We start from the raw sequence: 16,154 nt of genomic DNA on the forward strand, positions 1-16,154 counted from the left end.
GATTTGTTGATTTTGTCATCTGTTACTCATGTTAGGGCCTAACTATCTATCTCTCGATCTTGCAATCGATATCCGGCCGGCCCAGCCCGGGCGCCCGCCCGCCCAACGCGGCCGGCTGAGCTGAGCTGCGCTGCTGCATGTGCATATAATGCGAGTAATTTTGATGTCGACTTTTTCCCATAAGGCATTGCGGATCTCGGCCTGTCCGCTACAACTGATAGGTGGCGCACCGTATATGGAATCCACCGAATTATCCATGAATATTTAGGATTATTCATTATCTAGCTACCTTCTGCAAAGCATTAAAGCCGACACTTAATGCCTCATCAGTGATGTACTGAATGTATGATTATAAAATGAATTTGAAATACTAGCTCATGTTTTACATGCAACAAGTCAGACAGCTTAACGTAATAATCATGATGTAGATTCAAGTGTAACATTTAAATCTGAAATGTTATGTCAAGATATTGCTAAAAAGAAGATGAATATAATAAAAGTGCATTCAAAGCACTCAGAGATATGAATACATGTCAAGTAAATTATATGTGTAATTTGTTTTGCTTTGAAATACATATACAGGTGAGGAGTGCATGAATGTACTCCTGGAGGAGTGCATGTTTGTTGATGAATATTGAACTTGGGCTGCATTATGAGGCATGAAAATCAACATGTTGTTTTCATGTGAGACTTTGCATACACAGTATTGAATGATCATTTTAAAAACAAGGTTTAATATAAAAAAAATGAGCAACATGTCCAACATTCAGTTTCTGATGAAAACTGGAAAATTAATTTCTGAATGGACACAGGTACCTTCACATACATTAGTAATCAACTGCGGCAGGCTTTCGCGGAGGAAGAAAAAAGAGCCAGCAGAAATCGGGAGAACGCATTCTGTTGAAAAACAGCTAGCAATAACGTTGTGGGGGCTTACTATAAATACCGAATTCTGCATGATTAGGCATCTTTTTGGATTCAGTAAATCTGCGTGTGAAGTCACTCACAAAATGAGTAGCATTATCATTGATGTTTCCGAAAAACGAGCATCTTCGTGAGGTTGTCGATGGTTTTGAGCAAAAGTACAGGTTCCCCCAGTGTGGAGGTGCCATCAATGGGACACACATCCCAATAATCGCCCCGCCGGAATTCCATCCAACTATTACAACAGGAAAGGTTGGCACAGTGTTGTGCTACAGGCCATTTGCAACAATTCTTACAGGTGTGTTTGTTCTTGCATACAATTTTGCGTAAACATTTTTTATTTTCAATTACCCAATCATAAATGAAGGACTATCATTTACATCCATCATCAGTGTCTTCATTATATTGTGTTAAATGTATTCTACCATTTATACTATAAATGTTTAATCTCTCTTTTACTTTCCATGTACTGTATCCTCCCTCTCTCTCCCTCTGTAGAGCTATATGTGTGGTATTAGAATGATTGTATTTTTCTCGATTTAATTCTCTCTACTACAGTGGACTCCCGTTATAACAAAGTCCTTGGAACCCGCAGTTTTCTTTCGTTATATTGAAATTTAGTTATAACCGAACAAATAAACAATAAAAATACATAGAGTGGACAATGTTGCAGCCTGAATTTTTACTTCATTGTAACCGGAATTTCGTTATAACCGTGTCTGTTATAATGGGAGCACACTGTAATCCCATGGTCAGTAATGTTCAATCTTTCCCTTCCTCTCCATATACTCTTTCCTCTCCCCATCTATTTCTCTCTCTAGACATATATGTGTGCTAGTAGTACACATACTGTACTTCTGTACTGTAGTAGAATTCTTATATTTCTCTGGGTATACGTTTTCACTGCCTACCCGAAGAAACACTCTTATCTTCCTATCTGATTGCCTATGGAAATATACCTATCTGTTTGTACAGAACACTTCATTATACTGGAATGAAACACAGGCCCATTATTTTACTCAACTAGCACCAGAATAAGGATCAAGAGAACATTTTGAAATATATGTTGGGGAAAATGTTGAGAAACGGTCAAGTGACACAACCATTTTCATACATAGGTAAACCTCAAAATAGTGCTAAAAATTGATGAAAATCAGAATAAACAACAGCATTAGCAATAGTAACCTTTCTATTCATGAAAAAATCGATATTGTTGATAATAATGACCATAGTAATAATGATAACAAAAATATATATTACAGTAGAACAAGCAGACAAAAATCTCACATTGATGCACGCTTCGCTTTAATCTCATGTTGTATGCCCAAACACAAAGAACAAACCATGATCACAACATACAAATTGCATAGCGCCAGCTTGTGGCCGAGTTTAGCCGTATGAGCTTCTTATTCCTTTCTACGGCACGCTTTCGGCACAACGCGTATAGCAGCGGGATGATCGCTTCGCCACAGTACACACCTGGCCTATCACAATTGCCACAGTTTTCCCTAGTTCACGAGAGGTATAACGATCAACAATTTTGTAAATCAGTAGCATAGCTACATATTTTATCTTAAGGGGCCGAGTTTACCCATAACTACGGTGATACCATGAGTTTGTTTATCAGTCATAATGTCAAAGTTAAAAAAAAAAAATATCTGGATGAGAACTTTCTATCGGGTGGGCTCCATGCTCTATCATCACCTAGACTCCAAATGATGCAGCTTCCACTTTTGGTCTTCTGTCAGCTTAGGTGGTACCAAGACAGCCAGCTCTTCCTTGCTGAAGGTTCTCTGTGGACCGCCTAGGTTTGCCATACTCGCCACAATGCTGTTGGTAGTGGCATGGGGCCCAAACATCTGTAGAGTGATGAATGATCAGTGATTACAACTGGTGACAACTTGGGTTTTAAACATTTAGAATTAAAGGGGGAACTCAGCTCCACATATCTTCTCACTTTAATGAATAGAGTTGCCAAAACTAAGAAAGTTTCATTGAAATCAGACTTTTTTTAGAGGGGGGGGGGGTTCTAAATGGCTAGTTTTTTTTTTATTATATGCAGAGTTTGAAAAATTCAGGCTGCAACAATATCTGCACTACGTTTTTTGTTTCACAAATGTGACCGCCCAGCTCAAAGCCCACAAAAAGTAGGCCAAAATGAATTTCCACTTTTTACATTGTTTAAAATAGCTCTGAATTCTAATCTGCGACTTTTTGTGGGTTTTGAGCTGGGTGGTCACGTATGGTTCCTTCTGCCCACCTGTGATGAGGCTTGGTCATTCAGCGGCTTGGTTGGCCAGATCTCTTCCAGGGAGGACATGAACAGACCGAGCAGACTCTGGAAGTCATCCTGTAGAACCCTCGCCTCAGCCTCGGAGTCGAAGCGTACCAACATCTTCAAGAGGAGGCTTATTTCATCTGCCAGAACAGAGAAATTACATGATCAACATCCAGAAAAGTTATCAACTGGAAATGAGGAAGACATACATTGAGTCACAAAGAACTGACTTCTTCAGGAGCTGATCTGGATGATGACATTAATCTGGCAACTCTTGGTGGAATGACAATTGTCATGGTAATGACAAAAATCCAGCTTCCTGATGGGCTGTTGCTATGGGAAGTTGCCATTCCAGCAACAGCTGTCATCCTAACATCTAATATGAATTGGGGCTCTGGTCTGCTGGCCTGCTTTCTAATTTTGACTTGGATCATTGTAAGCCCTTTGTGTTTAACGATGGGTGAGATGAATACTAGGGTGCATTTGAGCCCTCTAAAGCGAACCAAAGTGAACTGAGCCAAAGTGTACCATATTGAACCGTGCCAGATTTGGAGCTTTCAAGCGCTCTGTGGAGAAAGTGTACCTCATGAGTTATTTTTAGCCTCAAGCCAGAGGGGGCCACAAGCTGTGTAGCAACAGGGTCAATGATCTGCGCACTGTATTATGAAAACAGTGTAAACAAGTGTGAACTATACAAACGCGTCATCACTTTCACTGAACATCAAACAATTACAGGGAAACATCAAAATAGATTTACAACCAATTAATTTCATTACAAGTTCTGAAGTCATTTCATAGCTTTCAGACAGAGATGGATCAAAGCTCTCTCCATCACCATCTCAATAAGTTCATCAAGCTGCAAGCTTGAAGATGGCACAAATTTCTACGAAAATTGATGCAGCTTCGACGACTTCTTTGCCTTTGGTGTGGACTTACATTTCGAGAGCGGACATTGTGTCCAACACTGTGGATAGGGGGTTTCTGGGACATTGTCCACCATTCATTTTCTGATGAAAACTGGAAAATTAATTTCTGAATGGACACAGGTACCTTCACATACATTAGTAATCAACTGCGGCAGGCTCTCGCGGAAGAAAAAAGAGCCAGCAGAAATCGGGAGAACGCATTCTGTTGAAAAATGGCTAGCAATAACGTTGTGGGGGCTTACTGCAAATACTGAGTTCCGCATGAGTAGGCATCTTTTTGGATTTGATACATCTGTGTTTGAAGTCACTCACAAAATGTGCAACATTATGGTTGACATTTCCAAAAAACAAGCATCTGCGTGAAGTTGTCAATGATTTTGAGCGAAAGCACAGGTTTCTCCCAATGTGGAGGTGCCATCAATGGGACACACATCCTAATATTCGCCCCGCTGGAATATCCATCCGACTATCACAATAGGAAAGGTTGGCACATGCAGTGTTATGCTACAGGAAAGGGTGGCACATGCAGTGTTATGCTACAGGCCATTTGCGACGATTCTTTACAGGTGTGTCTGTTCTTGCATACAATTTTACGTTAACATTTTTTATTTTCAATTTCCCAATCATCCAATGAATGACTACCATTTCTACTATAAATGTTCAATCTCACTTTTCCTCTCCATATACTTGTTTCCACTCTCCCTCTCTAGACCTACATGTATATGTCTGGTAGGTAGTAGAATGCTTATATTTCTCTCGATTTATCTGTCTCTACTAATCCCATAATCGGTAATGTTCAATCTTTCCCTTCCTCTCCATATACTCTTTCCTCTTCCCCTCTCTATAGACATACTGTATATGTGTGCTAGTAGTACGTGTACTGTAGTAGATGTATTTCTCTGGGTATACGTTTTCACTGCCTACCCCAAAAAACACTCTTATCTTCCTATCTGATTCTGTACTGAGCACTTTATACTGGAATGAAATACAGACTTATTATTTTCTTACATGAAAATTTGTGCATTCTTCAGATTTACAGACCTGAAATTCAGATGGCCTGGGAAGGTACATGATGCCAGGATTTTGGTGGATTCTGCCATCTTTCATCTTGGACAAAGAGGGAGGCTTTTTCCCCATGTGAGTTTGTGTAAATACACAATGTGCTTCATTTGGCAATCATAACTTATTTCTTTTTTTAGATGTCTTTTTTTTTTTTTTACTGAATACTTGTATATCAAAATGAAACTGATATTTTTTTAATGTTGTGTTTACATCAGTACACTGACTTAAACTATCAGTGATCATAATTAGAAATTCAATGTTGACTTTAGTAGACCCATACTTACAGACTGCTCAGGAACAATTTGTAATAATTCTTAAAATTTGTTGTCATTGTTCAAATACGCATCCACGGAAAACAAACTTTTAAGAGTGGGAGTACACTCTTAAAAGATTTTTTTTTTTCCCCATCTTATTTATGTGTAGACTACAAGGATGCTGGCTGGGATGGATGTATCAATCATGATTCTGGGAGATCCAGCTTACCCACTCCTGTCATGGCAACTGAAGGGGTACCCAAACAATGGGCAACTAACACAGTAGCAGCAAACAAGGTTCAACATGCCACTAAGCAGCGCACAAATGGTCATCGAAGGCGCTTTCAGTCGGCTAAAGGGAAGCTGGAGGTGCCTGCTGAAGAGGAAAGACACAAGTCTGCCAAAGCTTTCGAACATTGTCCTCACATGTTGCATTTCGCGTAACATTTGTGAGACCATGCAAGATGCGCCACTGGGAGAATGGATTGACCTAGTTTGACATGAGAACATCTACCAAAGAATGGCCATGAGCAGCAGGATGTGACAACTGCATGATATCTGTGATGCTTTTGTAACCCCACTCAACATGTAACATTTGAGCATACCGTACTAGTACACATCTATCCACAATAGCAGCAGAGAATGCACCATTTTTTTTTTTATTTCAGATTAAGTTTTAATTGAACAAAAGCACTCTGACCACAATAACAATGGCCCATATGAACAATGGATGTTTGCTTGTCTACATGACAAAAGTTAGAATACATGTATGAACATAGCTTGGAACAACACATGTATGAACAAACAAAATAATTAGAATGTAATCTTAAATGCCTGTGGTAAGATCTCTTGGCTAACTTTTACTGCTAAAATGCTGTGCAACTTTCTTTATGTTGTCAATGAGAAAAATTTCAACACTACATCTGATTTATCATGTTAAATGCTCATTTTCTGTACAGGCTCCTGAATGCAAATAACAGTAAAGATAAACACATATTAAAACACCTGTTATCATTTAAGGAAAAAGCACTGATGTATTTAATATACACTGTCTCATATTGAGTCTGTGCACTTATCAATGCTCTCCAATAAAAAGAAGAGATAAAAACGTGTATAACAGTATGTTATACTATTTCTGAAAATAATTAACTTTTTGATTTCTTATACCATTTTCAGAAGAAATACCATTACACCTGTCACATCTGATGTTGAATTTATTCCTATATACATTTCAGAAGCAAGAAGCTTTTGATTTGCTTTTTAAAATAACTATGTTATGTGTGGAAATCATTCAAAAATCATTCAAAAATGTAAAGAAATCTGACATTATCACCTGAAGTCCAATTGGAAGCAATTTATCTATTTTGTATTGTTTGTTTTTGCTGGTGATAAACATATAACAAGATACAGTATCTGCTAATTCAAACACATTTCTGGGATCACAATTACTTTGCTATACCTATGTTACATTTCATATTGTACAATGTGTATTACAATGAATATTAAGAACACTGATAGATCTGCCATCATAAAATTATTTTCTGGTATATACATGCTTGTATCAGCTTAGGAATATACTACCAGATGCTACAATAAAACAGAAAAATGCAATTCAAAATCTCTATTAAAAAAATATCTGAAAATGTGGCAATGTTGTGACATATTTCTTTTTTTCAAAGATTCACGTACTAAAATATTAAATGTTCTTTCTCCTACAGTAATGTCACACCAAGGACACTCAAATTAATTTTGCACAACTATGAAAGATGATTAAACAGTATTTGTGTGATCCTACAGTATATTGTATTGTTAAAAATGTATACTTCTAAATTGAATGAATTTCATGATATTTTCAATACCCTCCTCATCAGACGTTCTCATTAACCATTACAAAGAAGTAAATGCATAACATATGTACATGCACTTTACCAGGTATATATATATATATATATATATACATACATATATAAATCCAAGTACAATTGCAACTTAGCTTCCTCATCGTATAACTACCTAGCATAGATTATGGGATGACAGTACCTTAGTTTGTTTCAATGCTATACAGCAGTATGTATGTGCAAGCAATATATATTCTCTGGAATGATGACTATAGAAGAGAAAGAAGTTTCCATTTGCTTTTAAACGTGCTTCTTGTTTGCTAGGAATACTCTCATCGGTCTCTTGTAATTGGTGTGGTATTTCAAGATATAAATGAGAGATAATTAAAATATGAAACTAAGACAGCTTAATGTCCACAATCATAGGTAATTACGGTAAGAAGAGGTTGGGGAACTAGCCCTTCAGTCCTCAGATTTTGGAGTGCTTTGCTTTAGTTCCTTTGCAATGTTGCTCAGACCCAACATAATACTACTGTACTAACAATAACTACATTTCTTTGGAAATTATTGTCCTCTCTCTTTGCCTCGCGTTCTTCAGCTTCTCTTCTTCGTCTCTCTTCTCTGGTAGCAAGTTCTTCCCTTTGTTTACGTTCCTTGTCTTCTGACAGCTCAAGGAGAGTCTTGGCCCATTCCCTGTCTTTTTCTTCCTCTTTGGATAGTATTTCAAGACATAAATGAGAGATGATTAAAAAAAAAGATAGCTAAATGTCCACAATCATAGGTTATTGTGATAAGAAGAGGATGGGGAACTAGCCCTTCAGTCCTCAGCTTGTGGAGCGCTTTGCCTAAGCTTCTTTGCAATGTTGCTCAGACCCAGCATAATACTATTAACAATAACTATGTTTCTTTGGAAATTATTGTCCTCCCTCTTTGCCTCCCATTCCTCAGCATCTCTTCTTTGTCTCTCTTCTCGATCCGGGAATAATAGACTGTTCTACGATAAGGAACCCAACCGTGGCTTTGTGTTTTCCAATCTGAACAGAAGCCTTGACACATCCTTGAACTGGAACTCACCATCCATCGATGCCCAAAATTTTGATTGACGTTTCCAGTTCACTCATGGGATTACGTGCTTCTAACTAGGAATGATATAGTTTACGTGTTCAGGAATCAGGGAAGCCTCAGCTCCAGTGTCAAGCACACAGCCAATCTTTACATTCTCCACATCGGCCACCACTTTCAGGCTCGGCGATATCAACACATCTCATAAAGATTCTGGCTTACTTTCTCGACACCCTATTTCTGTGTTCCCCACTTCGACTTGTATCTGCTTCTCTGCCATGGGCATTTCACTCGCATTCTCTACTGTTTCGCCTTCAACAATAGAGCAAGCTAGTTTTCCGGAGTGGTGGTTGACGTCTGACACGAGTCACCACTCGATGTCAGTGACGAGGTCAACATTTGTGTGCATGGACTCTTAAAGTATCCTGTTTGTTTGCAATTGTGACACATGACTTCAGACAGCGGTTTTCGGTGTCTCTGTGACGATTTCAGCTCTTGCACCTCCAAACAAAGACACAATAACTCGATCGTCACGCATCAGTGCAATCTCCTGGATTAGATGACGCTGCTGTTCAAGCACGTCAGGCAACTTTGGAAGTGACGAAACGGCACATTCTCAGACTGTCTAACACAAACTTGTCTGGCTTCCCGTTCCAGTCTTTCTTGGAAGAGGAGTAGTGCTTCTCTCCTCATTTCATCAAAGATCGCTCTCTCGTTCGAAAGATAGATTCGTCGGAGTTCTCACCTGACCCATACTTCCTTTGCTCCTTGGACAAAATTGTTCACAGAGGGATTTATCTCTTAACTGTTTGAACACCAATGATTCCTCTTGTGTTACCGCTGCGTTCTCCATCCTTGAGTACAGTTTCTTGAGAGCGCGACTGAACTCTGCCAACGTCTCAGCTTCTTGTTGGGTGCGACTATGAAAGATGGTACTGAGGGAGTGCAAACTTTCCTGATGGCCAAAACACAACTGCAGAGCCTCTTTCATCTCTTTGATTTTTTTTGGTCCTTTCTGGCAGACATGCGATTTCTGCTTTTGCTGCTCCCGTCAAGTGATCGATGAATACCTTTGATTTCTCAGACTCACTTAAATCCAGACGACTTATTGCATCATCAAATTCCTCCAACCATTCACTGAGAGATAGATCACTGCTTCTCTTTGGGTTACCCCTAAATTTCGACAGACGTCTGGGTGGAATTACACTGCCGAATCCCATCGCTTTCTGAAATGCTCTCGCTAATGTATCCACACATCAGGTAGCATGTTACCCTCCATGTTTCGCACCAGGTTATCGCAATATAACGTGCAAAGTCTTAAAAATGTTCCAGTCACCAAATGTTCAGGCGCAACATATCGAGTAACTCTCTGAATTCACTGGTTGCTCTGGATCTGGGATTAGAGTTCTGTCCACTGCCGTCCACATCCCATAAGAAATAGTGTAGCTGACGCTTCATCCCACTCCCGACACCATTTGTTGTAAACCGATGATGGGAGGGTCATGCTACACATATTACACATGCACACAGCTTCTTTGATGGATGCGGTTGTTTAATTGCAGCTAAATCCAGATGTATTTCAGACAGGTTACTACAGTCTTGTCACCTAGGTGGTTCTCACTTGAACTCTCTTCTCTTTCTGTTCAAACCAAGCTTATATTATCTTTTATTGTTGTTGCGTCTTGCTAACAACGCAACATAACACATAACAATTTCGCGCAACATAGCAACTCATGGTAACTTTCACAAAGCTTTAATACGTCACAATATAAAACAGGCGCATTATGTCACAATCCAATATACTACATAAAAAACATTAAAGAATAAATTGTTTTCTAAATGAAACCAATTATGAGCATGAAAAAGCCTATTTCAAGGCATTACACTTAACTAGAATACAATCATTACCTTTTCCCACTTTTCCTACCTGTTCTCATTTGTGGTATAACATGCATGCTTACATAACTAAGATGAGCACACTATAGCTTCAGATCATTAATGAAATTAATGAAGGTAGGGAAAACATGCATGCTTAAATCACCTTAGGAATACACTACAGATAATAAGAACATATAAATACAGTTCAAAATTTCTCAGAAGATCTAAAAGTATGGCAATGTTGTGACATAATATTCTTTCTCGAAGTGATTTCACAAATGATTTAAAGAAATCATGAAAAGAGATTATTTCTTTTAAATGATTTCACTTACTGCAATAAAAATGTTCTTTCCCCCACAGTAATGTCACACCAGGGACACTCATATATAATTTTGCACAACTATGAAAGATGATCAGTATTTGTTCAATCCTATACATGTAGTATGTTGCATTGTTGAAAATGTATACAACTTCTTACCGGGTAATTAAATGAATTTGTAATGTTTTCAATACCCACCTCACCTGACTTTCTCACTAACCATTACTAAGTATGAAGTAAATGCATAATTATGTACATGCACTTTACCACTGCAGGTACAATGTATGAATTAATTCCAAGTACGATTTCAACTTAGCTTCCTCACCATATAACTACCTAGCATAGATTGTGGGATGACAGTACCTTTGTTTTAATGCTGTACAGCAATGCAGATGTCAATAAGACATTACAAAATCACTGTCCATGAATATTGAAGGCAATATATCCTCTGGAATGACTCTAGAAAAGAAGCAATGTTTCTATTTTCTTTCAAACATGCTCCCTGTTTGTTAGAAATCATAGGTACTTATGGTAAGAGGAGGATGGGGAATTAACCCTTCAGTCCTCAGGTTGGGGAGCACTTTGCTTTAGCTCCTTTGCATTGTTGCTCAGACCAAACATTATACTATCAATAACTTTTATTTCTTGGAAATTATTGTCCTCTCTCTTTGCCTCGCTTTCATCAGCTCCTCTTCTTTGTCTCTCTTCTCTGGTAGCAAGTTCTTCCCTTTGTTTACATTCCTTGTCTTCAGACAGCTCCAGGAGAGTCTTGGCCCATTCCCTGTTTTTTTCTTCCTCTTCATGAAATTCTGCCATAAGCCTTTGTTCACTCTCTCTCAGCTCAGCTGAGATTGCACTAATAGACATTTCAAAGCATGTTTTCTTCCATTTCTTCAATTTTTCCCTGTACTGTAAATGAAACATGAGAGAAAAAGACAAGCTAACTGTAGACACTTTACTTACTGCCTTTTACTCAATGCTGATTATCTCACTTGCATATACATGTAATTAACATTAAAGAATAAATTTGTTGCTGAAAAAAACTAGCCAATTATGAACACAAAATTGCTTATTTCAGGACATTACACTTGAATAGAATATAATCATTACCTTCTCCCATTTGTTCTATTTCATTAAGTGTAGCACTCACTTTCAACATAAATGTAACAAGACTTATACTTATGAATGAATCAAACTTAACAAACTAAAACAATTATGACCATGCATGTTAAAAAAAAATCAATATCTGAAATAAACAATAAATATACATAAAGTGGATAATATTGCAGCCTGAATTTTTACTTGTAACCGGAATTTCATTATAACTGTGTTCGTTACAATGGGAGTGCACTGTATCATACATATCAAGAAAACAGGTGTCTAAGCAGGCACTCTTTTTTTCCTGAAAACTTGCAGCTTATGATTATTTCTTGCAATAAATTTTTCCTTATAATATTCCCTTACGCTTTATTTACATAAATTAAAATGAGGAATTACTCCTTTTATATAGATTTCAAATTTCACAAGCATAGTAATACAATGCAATGCCAAATTGTTAATACCAAAAAAAAACAACAAATAACTGATTTTCCGTCGTAAATATTACTTCTGACCAGCACTGATATTAATCCCTTCTCTTACTTCAACCCACAATCTATCAACATATTGACACTGATACTAAAAATGTATTAAAGTGTCAACATTAGAATACATTCTTTTCTTTCAATCAGCCCAATTCTATTCAACATCTTATTTATATATAAAATCATCAGCATTGTCATGGACATTCAGTGACAATAGCAGTAGTGGCATTGAAACTCCCACCCTCTAAAGTCTTTTTCTTCCAGTCAAGATTGTCCAGGTGCATGTCACAAGACCGACACCCACGAGTCATATACAGCCTACAAGTTATACAGCCCACAAGTCATACAGCCCATGAGTTTGAAACTAAGCAAACAAGGCCCATGAGACCGACACATTAAACCCTGTATTGTATCTGTCGAACTCATGGGCTGTTTTTAGCTAGTTTCAGTCTCACAAGCTTTATTTGCCTAGTGTCAAACTTGTGGGCTGTGGGACTAGTGGGCTGTATGACTCATGGGTATCGGTCTTGTGAGATGACCCTGATTGTCCATGCCAAATACATGTACATGGGGAAATGTGCAGTCTTTGTTCATGGTCTCTGAAATGTAGACCTACACACCATCCAGTTTCAACCTGCGGCATGGCTTTTACACTGTCCATGTCACATACATGTACATCATTTCATGAGATAACCATATTGGCTGGTTGGGGGTTAATTGATTGGGGGTAGTTGGTTTGGGGTAGTTGACTGGGGGGTAGTTAGCTGGGGGTAGTCATCCTAGAGGGTAATTAGCTTGGGGGTAGTAGTCCGAGAGGGTGGTTATCCAGGTGGTAGTTGTCCGGGTGGTAGTTGGCAGGGGGTAACTGTCCGGATACGACCACTTACATGTGCCCTCTGTGTCCATATTATCATCTGCACATATCAGTTATCTTGTTGAGTATTATATCATGTTTCTACGCTGTAAGATTTGATTATTTTCTTCATTCAAATAGAAAGTATATCACTCATAATTATGAAACTATCATGAATATGGAATAATGAGAACTTAATTTTCTGTAACCTACATCTTGTAAATCTTGTTTGGGTCTTGCCAAAATCAATCCTTGCCATATCCTTAGCATCATTTACAAATTTGGCTTCTTCAGCAGGAGTCAGGAAGGGCTTCGGACCATGTCTTGCATCAAGCTTGCATTGGCCGTGAAATTTATCGCGAAGGGTTGTGTTCGGTACACCATATGCCTTTGATGCCACAAGACAGTTCTCCCAGTCTTACCCTACGCAGAGCGGCCTGCAGGTTCTCCTTTGTCCACGGCATTTTGTTCTGTGAAGCTGTAGAAAAATATTTGATAAATTTATTTATTTAATGATATTTTGTTTTCTTTCTTCACTCAAATTAACCGTTAATATCAATCTTTCATTTTTTAAAGTAAGGTTTATAATTAATTTCTGGTAAATGCTTTTAATTCTTGTTAAGGAAATATATTCTCTGGCTCTATTCTGAAAACATGAAAATTTCTTCTTCTACGAACCCGACGTAGACAAAGTAGCTATTCTGGTGTACCGAACACGTTATCCAGGTTGCATGGTAGTTCGATGTTGCGGATGAAAGTAAAGGAGAGTTGATGACTGGATGACAGACAACAAAATAATGATGAAAAACACAATCTTTATGTGAATCTATATACTTCATTTCTTTTATTATATTTGCTATGCTTGTAAACGCAGCCATATGAATAAATAAGTATATATAATTATGTATACATACGCAATATAATTTTGAGGGAAATATAACTAATTAAAATACAAATAAATAATATTCCAGAAAGTCATCTATGTGTATATAGTACATTTGATAGAAGTATTATAAAGCATTTCAGACATTACAAGTGCTGTTTGATTGGAGGTATATAACAGATTGTTAGATGTCCTTTTGGTTTGAAATGAAGGCTTCACTGTACATTTACAAACATTTATTTGACATTGCATTTTTTTAACTTCAACTCTGTTATGTCATATAATATTCACTATGTATTCATTGCCATTGTATCTTTATATCTTATAGTATTGTAGCTTATTACTATATCATATCTCATACTTTACCTTTATATGGGCTGAGATGAAAGTGTGGGTGATTATGGAATAAAATGATCGTGATTATATTCTAATTTCTCCAGTATTTCTTGTAACACCAAGCACTCTTTTGTTCCTCTACTGTTCGACAGTTCGTAGAGCATTTTGTAATAGATGCCCGAGACAAACAAAAAGAACTCAATACTTGTGTTTTCAGTGAAAGTATATTTTGTTAGCACATTCTCCAGTGCCCGCTGAACAACACCCAATATGATTACATTTTTTGAATGCTACTTCAGGGTCTTAAAATACAACATCTTAGCTCTATTTTGCAGAAAACCCCATTCAATTTGGTTAAGCGGTCACAGAGAAAAGTAGACTGTTGTAAAGCATGTCATGAGTCTGATTCTTCCAATTTTAGCAATTTAATGCTCTTGTGTGTGAATACAATAGACAGAACTTGGAGGGAAGAGATTCGCGACATCCACTACAAAATTCCTCATTTCTCTTTGACCACTGAAGAAAATCGAATGAGGTTTTCTGTAAGATGTGGGCAATGAGTTATAGTTTCATACCCTACATTTGTATTTAGATTGATTCACTATTTTTAAAGATATCATTGCGGAGGATTCCGTTGTAATTTTTTTTTGGGACATACTGTACAAATTGTCTAATTCATGCATCAAGGCTCAGGAAATTCAGATGTAAGTCTAGACTATCTAGATTCTCTAGGCTGTAATAGGTCTAAGTAATAGCACAACCCATGAAATTGTGAGCTAGCAGTAGATTTAGTAAATTTAGACTGTACCTCTATGGCTACACTACAGATTTGCTTAAAGTTTCTGTATCAGGATAGGTCATACAACGCGACGATAACACTAACAGTAACACTTTGTGGCTCGGCTCAACAAACTTTACAATTCCCAATTCGCCCATCACGTACTGATCAGGGCTGCCACTGTCATTTGCTACACGAAGCAAACTACAATCTATCGTAGAACTCATTGAGGGGATGCAACGTCTAAACGGACACTTTGCTTAAAATCATGACACTACACACAATCAACAAGAAAGAACTTCTTCTAGTGGGGGGGGGGGGGGGGTATAGCTAGCCAAGAAAAAAACAGAAGTTGATCTAGCAACATGTGGGGCATTGACGCAATGCATTCCACTGTCGTCAGGGCAGTGTACATCAGTTTCTTTCGTAAAACATTGTGAGTGAAATAATGTCAACTTCACAAAGCCGTTTTGTGTAAATTATTACGATAGTTATATCTGTGGCATTTTGGTCATACATTTCAATTTTATACTTACATGTTGGTGCCTCACTGCTGTTGCATCCAACATATCCATCGGTGGCATGAAACCAATGCATAATATAGTGTGTTATCCGCAACACGCGTTTGAACTCTCATGTCAATTCCAGTTTGGGCACACTTTTGGTACCCTTTTGGAGCACATCGGGAAGTGATCCACTTTTGGCTCGGTTCAGTACAGTACGGTACAGATCGCTTTAGGAGAGCGCTCAAACGCACCCCTAGATACCTTGGGAAACATGCTTTTACTATGATAACCACAGTTCATTAATTTCAACGTCTATCTTCCCTCTTTCCATCGAGAAAAATATACAACCAGCATTTACAGTACATATATGGGAGAAACTTATGGCAGGTGCAGGAGCAAATAAATGAAATGCTGAAATTATTCATTTTTGGAGGATGGGGGGTGGGGGGAGGGAATTGAAAGGATTTCTGACAAGTAACATTGTGAATTTTCTCTTCTTAGTAAAACACATTAAGAGGTGGCACAAACATAATGGGACGCATAAATAAATGGCATAGATGACTCTTATTTTAGTGTTTGGAATACATTGTGACCACATGACTGCAGATGCACACACATACACAAATTTCAGATGTCCACCTTTGACACTAGATAGTCTTTTATCCATTTCCTTG

The 16,154-nt window shown here is 37.8% G+C and overlaps 1 protein-coding gene across 1 annotated transcript in view; it reads right to left on the minus strand.

Moving 5' to 3' along the window:
* Positions 1 to 639: 639 nt before the first annotated feature.
* LOC140230992 (putative elongator complex protein 1) overlaps positions 640 to 16,154 on the minus strand; it is a 56,464-nt gene continuing 40,949 nt past the window's right edge. Inside the window, exons 24-25 of the mRNA XM_072311140.1 lie at positions 3,185 to 3,342; positions 640 to 2,783 (exon numbers count right to left, since the gene is read on the minus strand). Of these exons, the coding sequence (XP_072167241.1) occupies positions 2,625 to 2,783; positions 3,185 to 3,342 (317 nt within the window). The 3' untranslated portion in view covers positions 640 to 2,624. The remainder of the gene's footprint in view (positions 2,784 to 3,184; positions 3,343 to 16,154) is intronic.

The sequence above is a fragment of the Diadema setosum genome, chromosome 7 (assembly GCF_964275005.1).
Source record: "Diadema setosum chromosome 7, eeDiaSeto1, whole genome shotgun sequence".
In the NCBI taxonomy this organism is placed as follows: Eukaryota; Metazoa; Echinodermata; class Echinoidea; order Diadematoida; family Diadematidae; genus Diadema; species Diadema setosum.